The following is a 16,142-nucleotide window of genomic DNA, read 5'->3' as shown; positions in this document are numbered from 1 at the left end:
AACTGGGACACTGCTAACCTATAAAATCATGGAAGTTGCCCTGCCCATCACGATACATTGTGCTTTTCCAAAGTCCACTAAAGTGGACAACATGGATTTTGAGCATCATGCTACATTTTAATATTGAAAGTGTGGATCAAAGAAGGTCTTTCCAAAGTCAGTAACTGTCTAATTGTCTGTTTTATACTTCATACCACGTGTTGTCTGTGTCCAGTACACCAGGCCCTACTCTTCTCAATGCAAGAAAAGAAATAAATAAATCCAGCAAGAAGAATAATTTAACTTTGTCCTTCTTTCCAAACAGTGTCCTCTCAAGAGGCTCCTTTCCAATCCTATATTTTAGAGAAAATCATTATTTGTCTAAATCGCTTTCCAAATTGGTCTGATTCCACATCGTTTCAGTGTTCAATCTTTTGTTTTTATGCAACACTACACACTGGAGCTGCTTATGGTAACGAAACACTGTCATGACAATTTGGTGTTTTCTTAATTATAATCTTAATTCTTAGCTCACATTGGCTTTTGCTGCCAAATTTCTGCTACATTAAAACATTATGGATAGAGAAAGTGTATTTCATACCTTGGCTGCGTATTGCTCCAAAGCACTGATGGTGTCTGGGTCAATGGCAGCATCTCCTGTGTGAAGACCTGCCACTGTGCCATCAGCTTGAATGGCTAAAATGGTATCTGACTGCGGCATCTGCACTGTGTGGTGAATGTAGGCAGTAGTTCCATCCTCCAGCTGGACCGCTTGTAATGCACTCTGGTCGTAACTGTCTGAGAAAGAATATTGGAAGTGTTACGAAAGAAGAGGAATAGCACTGTCTGTATGCTAGATGAGAAACTACTCCTGTTTAGGAAATGTCTTCTAAAATCACATATATGTACGAAATATATGAGAAATAAAACCACTAGTATATGAGAAATATAAGTACTTAAAATATTAGTATGAATAGCATTGATGAATTGTTTTTGAAGGCAACACCTTCCGTAGCTTTATTTCTGCATGCTTATAAAATTGCAAAACTAATTTTATATTGGTTTAGCTTTATTTACAAAAGAAACCAGGAACACAAATACGCTTTCCATTTTGTATCCACTCATATTAAAATGAATATAAGGTAAGACGTGTACTGATGTCAATACTTCAGATTTTAGAATTCATAAATCTGACCATTTCAAGAACATGATCATGCAAATATACAGAGGAAACATAAAATATAGGAGGACTTTTAAGGAAGAATTTCTTTATTATATCTTCTCCTCTTAGTATTGCTGATAGTAGAATGTAATTCTTGTCACACGAGTTTAAACAGAGTTAAAATATCTACTTGTTCACTTTTTGTAGAGAAGTAGCACTGTTTCCAAGACTAGTGTAATCATCTTCTGTGGAAATCTAAGTTATCATGAAATACATACAATTGCATTCTTGACTGTCAGCTTTCACATTTTCTGCCCTACTACCTAGTGGCAAAATCATCAATAGCATGATCTTTACAATTCAAGTCAATCATTCCATTCTTTAGCTGAAGAGGGACTGACTGACACTGTTTATATGAGGCCCAAGTAAAGAACCGAACCAGTCTCATTTCAACAATTTCCAGATGTCACAAAGTAAAAGCAACAAGTAGTCGACATTGGGAATCACACTAAATGATGCCATAGTCTATCAGAAGTACCCTAATTTATACTGGTGAAGTTCTGTTGAACTTTATGTAAGAAATCACACTTCAAAGAAAAAATTACCTTTTGAGGTGTGATGAATAAATGCCGTAGTTCCGTCTTCCAGCTGAACTGCTTGTCCATCTTCCAGACGCAAGCTGTCCCCTGCTCGAAAGGAAGGATTATAATGCTTCAACAATAGTTTGGAAAATCCATTAGCTAGAAAGATTAAATATTAAATACCTAGAATTAAAAAATACCTAGGATCTGTTCACAATTGTTTCTATGATGACCATTAATTAATTAACATAAATATTTATCAGTAATACATTATTTTAGAATCTGTTTATTGTATTATTACACTTACTGCTTTTAGGCATGGGAACGTGTTGAACATAAGCAGCAGAACCATCTTCTAACTGAATCACTTGGCCATCCATTAATTTACCATCTGAAATACACAATTAGGATTCCTAAAAAGTATTCTGTGTGACACAGCACAGTTGAAACACACAGTTGATACTTTCTGGATTAAAACAGAGAAACAATGTTTGGTAAAGAGAAAGCACAGTATGACTGTACAGAGGTTTTAAAATTCTGGGATTAAAAAAAAACCACCCAGCAACGTGGCAAAGGCCTGACGTCCTAACCAGAATGTTGATATTTGGGTTTGAAGTGTAACGATCATCTCACTTTTGTTTGACTTATGTTCTGCATTTAATACCTGCATCTTATTAGTAACAGAAATAAGTACTTATTTTATAATATCACTGTACTACGTCTAATGCCCATCTGGAACTGAAACTTCATAAACATCGTACAGATTTTACCTGACTTTACAATCCAAAGACAGGATTAAAAAGGTGACTACAATTTCAATACCAACCAACTCCTAGTCATTGACCTACCTTTAGAATTGTGCTGTATGTAAGCAGTGGAGCCATCAGCAAGGGTAACTGCTTGCAAACTTACACCTTCCATGTTTTCTAAGTTGTCACCATCTAGCAAGGAAAAAAAAAGTTCATATTCACTATTACCAGCATCAAACCCTAAAAATCACAACTTAATCACCTCCATAAATTACTACAACCCCTTAAAGCATAATGATTCCAGAAATAGTAACAGAAAATAGTTCTTACTTGCTTTCTGGTTTTTGAATCTTGAACATACACTGGGATCATATGTTCAAGATTTTGCTCTGTAAACCTGACAGCTAGAATGTTATTTTCCTTAACTAAAAAAGTTACAATTTCACTGAATAAATAACTACAAAGCTAAGGTTTTAGAAGAAATATTAAGTCATGAGTGTCCACAGTGAAATAACGAGATATATACTTGCAGTGATTATTTTGTTTTGTACGCTACTACCCCCCATTAATATACACAAGTATATTTAGAGTAAAACACAGATTTAGGAAAAAGTCTTTAAATCACATAAAATCATAAAGCTGTCAGAAAACATCAAGTTTAAGCCAATCCTAGATCACAATTCTGTTTTAAAACTCTACTTGTTTAATCCATACGTAGATATAAACTGACGTTACAAAGGATAAGACAATAAAGCAGTGAGAATGAAGTCAGGTTTTGTATTTCCTAGTCTGGCACACTTCCACTCCTATTACCTTAAGAGATAATTTTCTTTCAGAATTATATTAGCGAACTTAATCTCAGCTAAATAAGAACGATTTCTGATAGATTTCTCATTTGAAATACACGACATGAGTTTTAGAGTTTTAGACATAATAACGTAGAGATATTTTAACCTGAAGGTTCACCTTGCACAGCTACAGCTTCTGTTAGACAAAGAGTCACATGCTGGGCCTCCATTCCTCCTCCAGAAAATTCAGTCATGCCCTGAGAGTCTCGGTTTATCTGAGCTAATAACATTGTCTACCTAGAAAGAAAGTATTCACAAAATATAAACAGAAAAATTAAATTCAGAACCAGAAGCAGTTAAAGACAATGCAAGTTTAATTAGATTTTTATACTGCTGCTGCAAATACTTCATGTTACCTTCTGCATAAAGAAGATGCAATGGATGACTGACTTACCTGGAAAATACTTCAGAGGAAAAAAAGGTATTTGAAATAGGTAAATATTACCTCAATTAACTAAGGTGTGAAGAACTTCTGGTAGCAGTTACTAAACTGAAGTGCATCAACCCCATTAATATTTCAGTTAAACATGAATTATTCAACTACTGTATAGAGAACAACGCTGGTAATGACGGTGTAATTAATGCTATCTTTTTGTCCCCAGAATTAAAATAAAGCTGACAATTCACTCACGGTCACCCCTGACAACAGCAGGGCTTTAACTATATAAATTAACCATCTCTCCAGTGCCAGTAAGAAGTTCAGGATCTATCACACATTGGGAAATACCTCATTATTAAGTCTGACTGAATGATCCAATTATTTCCCCAAACTTTCTGAGAAGGCTTCTATTTGATTAAAAAAAAATAAATCTTTCATTGAAAATAATAAAGTATCTCATGATAAAATGTTTAAACAAGACAACGGGATAGCGATTAGTGAGCGACAGTCACAACGCTGCGTGTATCGCACAGGACCAGATAGAGCCAGTCCTTTGGACAGTAATTTTTCACTCAGGCACTTTCAATATTGGAGATTAAGAAGTCTACTGAGTCTGAAAGGCTATTACTAATTTTCAATAGTAGATTAAGAAGCTATAAAGGAAATATATAACATTGCATTCTACTAACTCAGATGTTGGCTTTCACCACAGGAAAAGAAACCCTCAAAACCAAAACAAACAAAACCAACAAAAGTCTCTGAGTTCTGCAAGCGCTTTAGTTAATGTAACACACACTTAATGTAAATAACAGGGAAAAAATATCACACGGAACTGCAATCTAGGCTACACAGCATTAAAGCAACTTTCCCTCACTCCAATCTCGTGATTTTTTCTTACAATACGCAGCAGTTGGATAATCTCACAAAAAGGTTACAGGTAAACAATCAAAGCTTTTAACCTTAGTACGGTTCTATGACCTGCTGTGTTAGAATTCAAGGCTGAGAAGAATAATCTATGTTCTGTAATTTCCTTATGATTACGTTTCTAAATAACCAAGCTATTTTTACCTCTACAGTCTAGAAATCAGCCCTTGAATGAACTCATCAACAGTGAAGACCACTCAGAAACTCACGCTTACATCAAAACTAAAGAATAACGAAAACAAAATGAGACCATTCAGGTACCCCAGCATGCCTGCAATATTTACTAGGTTTGGTACACTCATTTAGAAGTTGAAAATTATACCCAAGTAATACTTTCCGAATACATCCAAGTGACTTTGAACCAGACTCTATTTCCTAGAGAGAGGCAGGCAGCTACACAAGTCTCTTAGTCTTGGCAAGGAAAAAGCCAACCCACACGCAACTGCTGCAGCCTTGGCTGCCTCAAGTGCTTTAACCAAGTGCTGTGCACAAAGCAAACGCATCCCCACAGTCCAAACCCCGCTAACTTTCATGGGGTGCTACGCCAAGGACTCACATCACCTCCTGAAATTGGACCTGGAGTCTAACTCACGTTGGCATGGATGAGAACATGACTGACAGTTTGGTTAGCTGTAAAAAGCCCCATTAATGGAATAGATAGAGTTTAATAAAGAGAGTGGAAGGGGTAGCTTTAGCAAGGTTTCAACCCTCCTGTAAAAAGCAAGCTTTTTCATGTGCTATGTTAAAAATCATGTAAGAAAAAAACCCAATACTATTAATGATCAGTTCACAAATCAGTAAGAAACATGCCTTCCAAGATTAAAATCCTACATAATATCTATCTGGAACATTAAGGAGATTAAAATCTAGGCTTGTAATAGAGAATTTGAACCTTGAACAGCTCTGATCATCAAAAAGAAGATGGAAGATGGGAAATTCTGTTCCCAGCATCCTGTGCGAGAAAATAATATTTGATAGAAAACGAGGTCCCTACAAGAGATGTAATACAACAGAAAAAGAGCAAGTGCAGAGAAGCCATCCAGACTAAATTCAATTTATACTCGATGTTTCTGAAGAAAATGACTGTTAAATCTTTTGGATGCTGTAATCTAAGGGACAAGGAATTGTACAAGGACATAAGAGATCCTGGGTTCAACTCCTTCCTCTGCCATCTCCACATTAGTGGCTTTGTTCCCTATTACTCATTTATCCCCCTAGTCTCAAAATAGAGACAAAATGCTTACTTAGAATGCACTTGGCTCATAAGCCAAAACTGGGACAACATGCTGTAGCTACAGGATCAGCTTAAGCAAGCACTGAAGTGGCCCTACCCTCAGTTTCATGTACTGTGCAGCAAACCATGTCAGAAAAACAATGCCATTAAAAAAATAACTAGCAACAAGAAAAGCATTATTACAGACCAGTTTGCAAGGACTGCTTCTCTGGAGGTGATGCCAGCTTGTAGTAAGTTAAATTAAGTAATTATGGTATTAAATGCAACTTCTGGTGCAGAGGTTGTTTGTCTCCTTAACTGCGAACAGTGTTCTGTATCGTCAGTGCTTTCCATTCACTCAGTTTGCAGGACACCTCAAGGAAGTAGGCTGCAAAGCTGCTGGACTGTTTCACACACTGGAGAAGAAAGGCTCCACAACCACCGGTTTTGGCTAGAACCGTATTCTGAAACAGTTCCATCAGGGACTGCATCTCAGAGGCCTTTCAGCTCAGGGCTAGTTCACAGTATTCCCTTTCTTCGTCCAAGTAGCTTTTAAGAAGCCTGCAGCATCTTTAATATACTATCTGCCTTTAAAAAGAATAATGCCCTTCCTCCAGAGCTTACGGCTCTTCTCTCAACTTTGGGGAAGGAGAGAGGAAGCCACTCAATGCAGGCAACTGTGAAGTCCTGAAAGAGTCAGAGCAGAACCAATTGGTTAAAGGGTCAGTGGCTCTTTTGGAAGAAAAAGAAAACTAATGCAAGGTAAATTCAAGGGCCAAAGCAGCAAAAGTATTTGTTTAAATTATTTTACAGTGTTTGTTATTGTAGTGTAGCTGGTTAAATAGTTACCACACACTGAAAAAAAATCAGAGTGAGCTGAACACCACACAACAAAGTTCACTACTTTCCTCTACTCTATATGATCTGCACAATCACGCGCTGTAATTTTCACAGGCTGTGTTGCCATTTTCTCCCAATTCCAACTCCTCTAAAATTATCTCTTCCAATATATCCTCTTCACAAGCCTCTGTGTTTCCACCAGCTTCCTACCCCCAGCTCCATCTCTTCTCTTTGAAATAGCAGTTTCCTTCTTCAGCCAATCTTACCATGGTACCAAATTTCCAGCATGTCTCTCTTCCCAAATACAACCCCATCCTTCTCGTCAAAATAATCTAAAATACTCCAATGTCTACACCAACTCCTTCTACAACTAATCCTGAAGTCTCCTCTTGCTGCTGGTCTCCTCTGCATGTCCATCACACCACTGCCTATCACCTTCCTGACTCTTTGTCTCAAGATGCTTCATGTTCAGACCCACCTTAGAAGTACACCCGCAGTAATGGAGAATGTAGCACTTGGACCCTCCCAAACAGCACTCCAGCACCCCAGCCTTCACTCACTCTTTGGTCATGCAGCAGTTTTGCTCTGTTACTTTGCTGTACAGGGAAGAGCACCCTCAGCCAAAAAGTGGATGTGCTGCTCACTTTCAGCCTCTCTTCCTCCTCCCCAGTGGAGAAGACAGGCTAACCAGACAGGGCTACAAGCTGAGGAAGAGGACAGGGAAAGACCTGAAGATGTAAAGCTGGCCTATGTTGTAGAGAAATGGGTCAGGCTACCACAGAGATACTGCTGCTACAGTGTTACTTCTTTTTGTAGGTAGTGTTACTTCTTTATGTCCCTAAGAGTGGTCAAATGCAGGAAGATTGCCAAGAAGGGCTATGGACTCTCCATCCTCACAGGTGTTCAAGACTCGACTTGACACAGCCCTGGACAACGCAGTCCTGCCTTGACTGGGGCTGGACTAGAGAACCACTAGAGGTCCCTTCCAGCTTAAACTGTTTGATGATATCTGATCATTTTCATACTGCATACATTTCAAACAGTATCACTACGTTGCTGGTGCATCATCCACCCTGTAAATCTAGTCTCCTATCATATTTTTATTCATTTGCCTTAAATTTTGAAACCAGTTTGTTTTCATCAAACTCAAGTCTCTCCCCTTACCTCAGCTTTAGTCACTCTCTTCACCCCCTGTTCTGCTGACTGGTTTATACGCTGCTTTCTCTTCAGCTTCCAGCAAATTTGTCTTCATCCTTCTTCCAATACAAATCTCACCTCTATTTCATTGCCTTTAGTTCTGTGTATTTGCATCACTAAGCTTTTTCTTTAAATCACCCATCTACCAGGAATTTTGTCAGCAAGAACCTGGGAAATAAAGGTTTCCCTTAGCCACTTTGAATATTGCACCTCATTAGTCAAAAAGCAGCTGAAAGCATCCATTTTTAGAAAAATACAGGAACCCTAGGGTGAGACCCGCATGGCTGCTCAACAAGATTGATGCATTTGTATTCTGCTTTAATCTCAAGAGCTGCCCCAAAGAAAAGACACAAATAGAGGCTTAGTCATGAGGTACTCACTGAAGTAAAAACTTGAGACTTGACTTTTGGAACTCTTGCGAATCTTCACAGCTCAGACACCGGTTGGAATTTTCAAAGGTGCGTTAATGATGATGTTTGGGAAGGCTTTCACAAGTACAGCAATCTGAAATAATTAGTCACCAAAATACTCCTGGTATTCATGCAGAGAAAATCTTACCTTTAAGATGGTTAAAATACTTCTCACAAGAAACCAGCCTGAGACAGAAAATGATTAGATTGAAAAATCTCTGAACTGAAACCAGCGTCTGATAGAAGGAACAGCAGCCAGCTGCAAGAAGTGATGCTGAAACAAGTCTTGCCCTGTTAGTTCCAGAGCAAAAGCAGTGAGTGAGTGATGCACGTCGCTGACTTTGGAATGCTTTTCGACAAAAGCTGCACCGACAATGTAAACCCCCAGTATAACGCTGACAGATAAAATATGCCATCCAGCAGGGCGCATAGGTGCAATTTTGTATTTAAAAAAAAAATAATCTAGCACTTTCCCCTGCCCCCAATTCTCTGAACAGAAAAAAACTGTGAACTCAAGAATGCTTTTAATTCTCAACACTTGGAAACCAGAGGGATGCTGGGGGTGGGGAGGCTTGTTAAAAATAAACCATTTCGCATGAAGACTTCATCACATTGCCTATCTAGAGAGCACCTCCTGCATTTTCCCCTCCACTAATACTCAAACAGAAATTTATAGGTGCTGTAATTTGTTCTGGAGAAAAGATGCAAAGTTAAAAGAGCAGTTTTTATGTTAACTCAATCTAGCAACTGGAAACAGGAGTCTCTACTGACAATTAGGAGTCAACTAGGAGTCAAACAACTAGGAGTCAAACAACTAGGAGTCAAACAACTAGGAGTCAAACAACTAGGAAACAGCAGGTGGGATTTAGGCAGCGGAAAAGCAAAGCAAGGGCTGGCAGAGGACGTGCTTCTATGAACGGAAAGTGGGTTTGGGGCATTCGGGAACTCCAGCAGCTCAGAGGACACCATGAGGGAACCCCACGTAGTGGAGAGTGTGGCAAGTAACAGCTGGAAAACAGCAGCAATTTGCCATTTAAAGAATTACTATGCCACTGTATTGCTCGAAAAAAAGGAAAAACCTGCAGTGACAGGAGCAGAAACTCCTTGGAGAAAAAGATGATGACACTTCAAGGATGATTAACAGGAAATGGAATAAAGTTTGTAACACAATCCATGGAAGAAAACTTATGGTTATAAAATGAATAGAATGTGCAGGAAGAAAGAACTGGGGAAAGACTACAAGAAAAAAGCTACTCCAGGCATTCATCGACCTTGTGATTTTTCACTTTCCTTGCACAGACAGCACTGAAGTTTGAAATAATGTCCATTTATTTAATTTTAAAAGCAGCATCACTTTTATTTTTAATACACGTCTCAATAACGTACAAAACCATTGCAATTTTATAAAACTTATAAAAACAACAAACAAAAAAGAATCCAGAAAAGTAAAATGGCAAATGACATGAAATGGTAATCCCACAATACCGAAATTCTCATTAAGAAATTTTAGGAAACTACATTCCTATGTTTAACAAAGCTGGATCCCAAAATCTGTTTGAGTATGTCAGCACAGTAACATAATTCAGGTTTTTCTGAATTAGATACTGACTGCATCAGGGTCTTTAACAACTGATATGGTGGCAAATATCAGTAATTTCCCCAAACTAGTCTGATTAACCAGAATGGTAATTTACCTACGTAAAGTAATTTGACAGCTGTGAGCTCAGAAATAAAAACAGCAGAACAAAGGCTGTCCAAAATCTGCTCCCACATCTACCTGTATGATAACCTTTCCCAGAGTCACACTAGAAATCTGTAGCAGTCAGACACGAAATCTAGATCCTGTGAAAGCTTTGATCAAATGCTTCAACAGATGAGACATGGATTTTTTTTCCATCAACAGCCCTTACTTTTTTCAGTATTTTACCACTGCACTGGAACATTGATTTCACGCTATAACCGGTCAGATGGACTTTTAGTGAATAAAGAAAACAAACTACTTGATGTTAGGCATTTCTACATTTCTACATCCTTTCTCCTATGATCTTAACTTCTTTTCCCGTGTTTTCTCCCGTTTCTTGTAAAGACAAGCAAAACATAATTAAACAGCAATTTCCACCACATTAATCATCCACTGCATAAAATGGAAACAAGGCTGAAATACAGAACAAAAACCTCTGCTAAAGAAACTGGTAACAATAGTTGGACTCAGATAGAGGGCCAAGATAGGCAATTTAATAACAAGTTACACAAATATTTTCTAGGTAGCAAAGAAGCGTTGCCACTTATGAACCATGGGCACTAACCCTGGCCCTGGGTTAGAACCTAACCAAGACCAACAGCCCTGTCAGCTGCATGAGCACGACGAGCATGCTCCGAGTGGCAGCACTGCTAACCAGCAGAGAATCATGCTGCCCAAAGCAGAGGTTTGCAGTCAAACCCAAGGCTCCCTTTTTGCTCTTTTTGCAGTATTTCAACCTTTCTTTTCTACCAAGGATACATCCTGGTTACAATGCAGTTCAAGACTAACTCGCTGCCACGGAGTTCGGTATCTCTTCAGAAATAACAAGGCCAAACTTACCACTGCCACAATGAAGCACAAGTCTTCTGACTTCAGAGTGAACAGTGAGAACCACACCAAGCCTCACACTTTTCCTTCATGTTCCAGCTGTCTTTTTCCCCCAAAGTCATCACCATACATTCAGTTTACATAAAGTCATACAATCATGTGGCTGGAAAAGACCTTTATGGTCATTGAGTCTAACCATAACCTGTCCACTACTAAACCATGTCTCTAACCACCTCATCTACCCGTCTTTTAAATACCTCCAGGGATGGTGACTCAACCACCGCCCTGGGCAGCCTGTTCCAATACCTGATAAACCTTTCAGTGAAGAACTTTTTCCTAATATCCAATCTAAATCTCCCCTGGCACAACTTGAGGCCCTTTCCTCTTGTTCTATCACTTGTTACTTGTGAATCCCATCTACAAATCATGAATGTTAAAAGTATTGTCAGAGAGCAACGCTTGCATTTTATTAAAAAAATAAATAAATAAAATTGGATTAACCAGTGCAAACAAAGAATGTTTACAAATCCTTACTCTAAATTTACAAGATTATGCAATTGTGTGCAATTTCACACTGTGGGAGCGTGAAGGATACCATGATTTTCAAATGTATGGCATTAAAAAAAACACAGACAGATCAGAAAGCCACCCAACCACGAAGTCCTACACGTATGGAGAAGACTCAAGTTGATCCCAAAGATGACTGCTGAATTCACATGTTCTTTGAACACATTAGAGAAGAAATTACTGGTTAATCAGTGAAGGTCAGAGTAGTTCCATCAGCGTATGAACTGCCAGCAGTGCTGACAAAGCTAACTGAACTCATGCTGCAGCTCTGGGACAAGCACCTCAGCAGCAAATGCTTACTTAGTTCAGTGATCACATTTGCCTTGGGCAGCACTACTACAACAGCACTGCTTCGAAGTGACTACCCCAGTGACCAGCACAGCTTCCTGAGCCAGAGATCTGAAAGAGATTTGGGAGTCTTCCAAGAGATAGGATTCCAAAATCCTGCAGAGAAGGTAACAAGCAACTGAGATCCATACAGCAGTGTTTGCAGAGGTACAGAGACCAGGATTCTGAAGGCTTTATTAAAGTACAAAGAAGGACATGAATGCACCTGGTCAATGATCAATGCATCGAGTTATTCTTAGTACACCGCCGTATCAGCTTAGCAAGAGAAAGGACCATATAATCTGTGCCAAAACATCAAATTCGACTGAATCACCTATGCATCACCTGCAATACTTGTGTGCAAGCACTGAATGGCTTGCAGGAAAACAATGGAACTCGGCAAACAAGCCAGCAAGGTTCTCTCAACTCAGACTGTATGCCTTGCTCAAAGTTCAGACGCATTTTCTCTCTCCTGCCCAAACTTGCATTATCAATGCTCAGGCATATCTTTTCTGAAAAAAAAACCAAACCAAACAACCCACAAACCCACAACTTCTTTATTGCAGTTGATCTTTTTACTCATAATAAATTATTTTTAATAGTCAAAAAAGTAAGGATAAATAATTATAATGTTCATGCTCAGAAACTGAATGCTGGGCCTGAGATCAGAAAAAAGCCTGAAAGAAATTGAGGCCATCTATTTCCACCAGTGTTTAACTTCCGTGACAAACAAACTTCCAACTCTGTTAATTGTCAAGAAACCAGAGAAGTGTCTCATTTACATCACCAGAGCAATTAATCCTGGCTGTGCCCCTTCAAATCCTGCAAATTCGCTGCGACTGCCAACAAAACAGGGAATTTTGAGTGGGCTGTTTTGTGTGGTTATGAGTTAATCAGTAATCTGATAAGTACATTACAGATGTACCAGCATTAACCATGACAGTTAACAGCAGTGTTTTAGTCTGTGCTTGTATTCGGGAACTAAATGGACAGCCTACTGAATAGCCAATCTTTACTCTGAATCACAAGAAAAAAAAGAAAAATTACAAACGTGAATTGAAAAGCAGTACATCTAAATATATTCTAAGAAACTGTGTAATACCATGTTAGCTCAGTAATAATAAACTTAAGATACGGGCAACACCAACTAACTCGCAAATACAGACCCATCTTGCATTTCTAGAGAAGTCAGTCATCAGAAATGAAGTCCAAGAGCATTAAGCAGATAACACAATTTTCCCCTCGGGAAGCGTATCGGAGGTAAACATCCAGTACACAATAAATACAGACCAAGAGAAGAACGGCGTAGTTGCAAGTATAACTCTGATGTGAACTCTGAATGTCACAAAACTTGCCGGAACCGTAAATTCCCTTCAAAACTGAGAATTTTATTTAACAAGTGTTACCTTGATGGAACAAAGTACAACCCCATTATACAATTAAAAAAGCAGTGTAGCCCAGCAGTCGCTGGAAGCATTCACTAGTTTACTCCCATTTTTCAGTAACTGATCAACTCATCTATTTCTGGTGTGCAGAGCACAAAGTAAGAGAACCAAAACCATATTCCCTTAAGTAAATACAACTGAGAGCAGAACAAGTCACAGACTGAAGGTACAGGCAGAACCCCACTGTGCCATGGATGGGTCTTAAGGCTTCCCCCTGGCACCTGCCTCAGAGTCCTCAGAACAACAATACCTGTGCACACCTCTATTTACAGGAGCCCATATTTCAGAGCTGAATTCTCACATTCCAGAAGAGGATCCATCTGTTAGGATCATGATCCATCTTAGGGATCCATAAACTGAGCAGAAACCTTCCTGCAATCTTCGGGATCTTCTGTGGCACAAGGCACAGGAACAGGCTACCCAATTCATACTCTCTTTACCAGGTGCACCGATTTTCTTGCAGCACAGAAGAGATGAAAAAACCAAACTGCCCCCCTATTAACACAAAAAGAGCAGAAAGCATCTGCTGAACTGCAGAAATGTGCAAGAGCTACGACAATACCAGGAAAAACCAGTGGCAAACGAAAGGTTGGCCTGGGATGTTACAGTACATACACACACAAATCGGAGGCAGCAGGAGTTGCAGAAGATAGCGTGAGAAGCAGAAATCATGGGAATGATGAAGGAAGAGGCTACAAGTCAAAATGCAAACAGCAAAAGAATAATGAAGGAACTGGACTACAAGAGCACTGAGACAAGTTACACCTCCCTTGTCTCTGTGTTCTGTCCATCACAACGCTCAAAACTGGAAGAACTGCCCTGACTATTAGGAATGTGCTGTTCGCTTTGTGTGTGGAAACTCATCCAAATTCAGCTGAGCTCTACGCTTTGGAAAACAAATGGCTTCACACATGCCAATGAAAGACTCCTCAGAATTTAATAACAGTGCTTCTCAAAGACTCCACCTATGCTGAGCATATTTTAACCCAAAACTCTTAGGGCCAAGACTTACATGCAACAGCAAGGAAAGATCAACATCCCCCACTCAAAATGAAGCCAAATTACGCTGCAAGAGAAGCAACCCAGTTCAGAACTGTTGTCTTTTTAGCTTTATTTTAAAACAAAACCCATATATTTTATTAAGGCCAACATACAAGTCCACAAGAATACACACACACACGATGTCTTAAGGAATGCCCATAAAAGACGGTGTCCAGGAAGAGACCACCACCTCAGCTGCGGGCAGGCAGGCAGACCAGCCTGCACACCACAAGCCCAGCTGTGAATGGGAACGGCAGCGGCAGTCACCAGCTGCTTGGACCTGCTCACTGCTCCAACTGCTGCCAATTACAGGGCAGTAACACACGAGCCAGCAGCAGTTTGTGAAGCTGAAGCAGTACGTAATTTGAGATACTCCAGAGATAAAAACAAATGTACAGCCTAATTCTGACACCCACTACCAGGGAATATTCATCACTTTATTAGCGCTGCACCCATCCCCTCAGAGAAGATGGGCTGCACCTCATGACAGAAGTTATTTAGATGTTTAAATATCAAATGCTACACAGGCGTGAAGACAGAGTGAAGCCCACGTGGCTTTCTAGCTTAAGGAACTTATACACTTGCTTCAGCATTTGCTTTATTTGAGCCATTATCATAAGGCAAAATAACTCTTCCTCAGATAGGATACCAGAAAAGAAATATTATTTCATTACAATAATGTTTATGTAAATTATGCAATCACTTTGATACACATTTCTCAAAACTGTTTAAAATGTTTATTTTTACATCTCATTGAAGCTGCAATCTGTTACCAAAACAATCACATATTATCTAACTCCATATTCCCGAGTTTCATTTTCTGCAGTGATTCAGATTAACAGCTTCTGACACACAGGCAGTTTGAAAGCTCAAGACGTTAATGCACAAAATACAAAGAAACAAGCCATGAAGACACGGTTATGTTGTACTCTGCCATTCTAAAGCTGGATGGCAAATACACCAAAAAAACCCTAAAACATGCAACGCAAATACTACTTCTCTTGAAAAGTTACTAGTTAAGGCCAAGCAAATCTAATTCTTCAGGTATGATCACCTTGAAGCTACAACAGAAATATGTGGTATATATTCTCTGAGGAATATCAGATTTACACCAACCAAAGCAGAATCCTGAGGAAACTGTACGACAAAAGCATTTTCTTTTAAAGTCTATAAGGTTGAAGTTTCTGTATCACTGCAAACAGGAATCACGTCCCTTAGAAAACCTGCTATCGCTCTGCATGTAATGTCAAATGTAATTCTTTGGTGGTTCAAAACAAGCCCTTTGAGATTTTATACTTAACTGGAGCTGCTCAACCGTGGACTTGTTTTAACAGAAAATTTAACTTGCATGAAAGTCACACAATTTTTTTCTTAATGAACAAGCACCGAAAATAACACCTCATCAGAAAACAAAATCTTTCTGTTACTGCAGGCAGTTCTTCTAGAGTAGCTTCTTGATGTCCTATTCTATTAAAAGTTCTAGTCAAAAAAAGCTGAAGGACAGGAGAGATCAGGCTTTAAAACGCTTAAAAATGATTTTGCATGGTGCTTTGACGAGTTGAAAGAGATTAAATAGATTATTTCACAAGCTTGGTGCAAGGACCTTCTCCTGCCTTAGCACGGCACCAGCCGCGCTCACGGCACTACGGTGCAGCAACGTTAAAAACACGCAACTCCGTGCAAGCAGCGGGGATTGCTCCTTCCCGAACGGGCGCCCGTCGAGCGGCGCGGTAGGCCGAGAGGGCTCTGAAGGCAGCAGTTTCAGTGCCGACCTGCAGGTTTGCCCACCATCAGGAGGGGACCGCCACGTCAGGGTGAAAAAACGGCACGAAAAAGTAAAAATAAATGAACCCCAAATTCACGCACAGCGAGGGCCGGCAGCGAGTGCCCTGGGGCGAGAGCAGAGCGCAG

The 16,142-nt window shown here is 39.5% G+C and overlaps 1 protein-coding gene across 1 annotated transcript; it reads right to left on the bottom strand.

Annotated features, from left to right (window-relative positions):
* Positions 1–580: 580 nt before the first annotated feature.
* Positions 581–3,563, bottom strand: LOC104546287 (zinc finger protein 143-like; the record flags this gene model as incomplete). Its single annotated transcript, XM_010191641.1, has 5 exons — positions 3,438–3,563; positions 2,571–2,663; positions 2,030–2,113; positions 1,747–1,827; positions 581–777 (listed from the first exon to the last, which is right to left on the bottom strand). Coding segments are annotated over exons 1-5 (567 nt in total), but the record flags the coding sequence as incomplete, so codon positions are not given.
* Between the last annotated feature and the right edge of the window lie 12,579 nt (positions 3,564–16,142).

The sequence above is a fragment of the Mesitornis unicolor genome, unplaced genomic scaffold (assembly GCF_000695765.1).
Source record: "Mesitornis unicolor isolate BGI_N332 unplaced genomic scaffold, ASM69576v1 scaffold48669, whole genome shotgun sequence".
Classification (NCBI taxonomy): domain Eukaryota; kingdom Metazoa; phylum Chordata; class Aves; order Mesitornithiformes; family Mesitornithidae; genus Mesitornis; species Mesitornis unicolor.
Note: the sequence above shows the minus strand (reverse complement) of the source record. Positions and strands in the feature narration are given on the sequence as shown.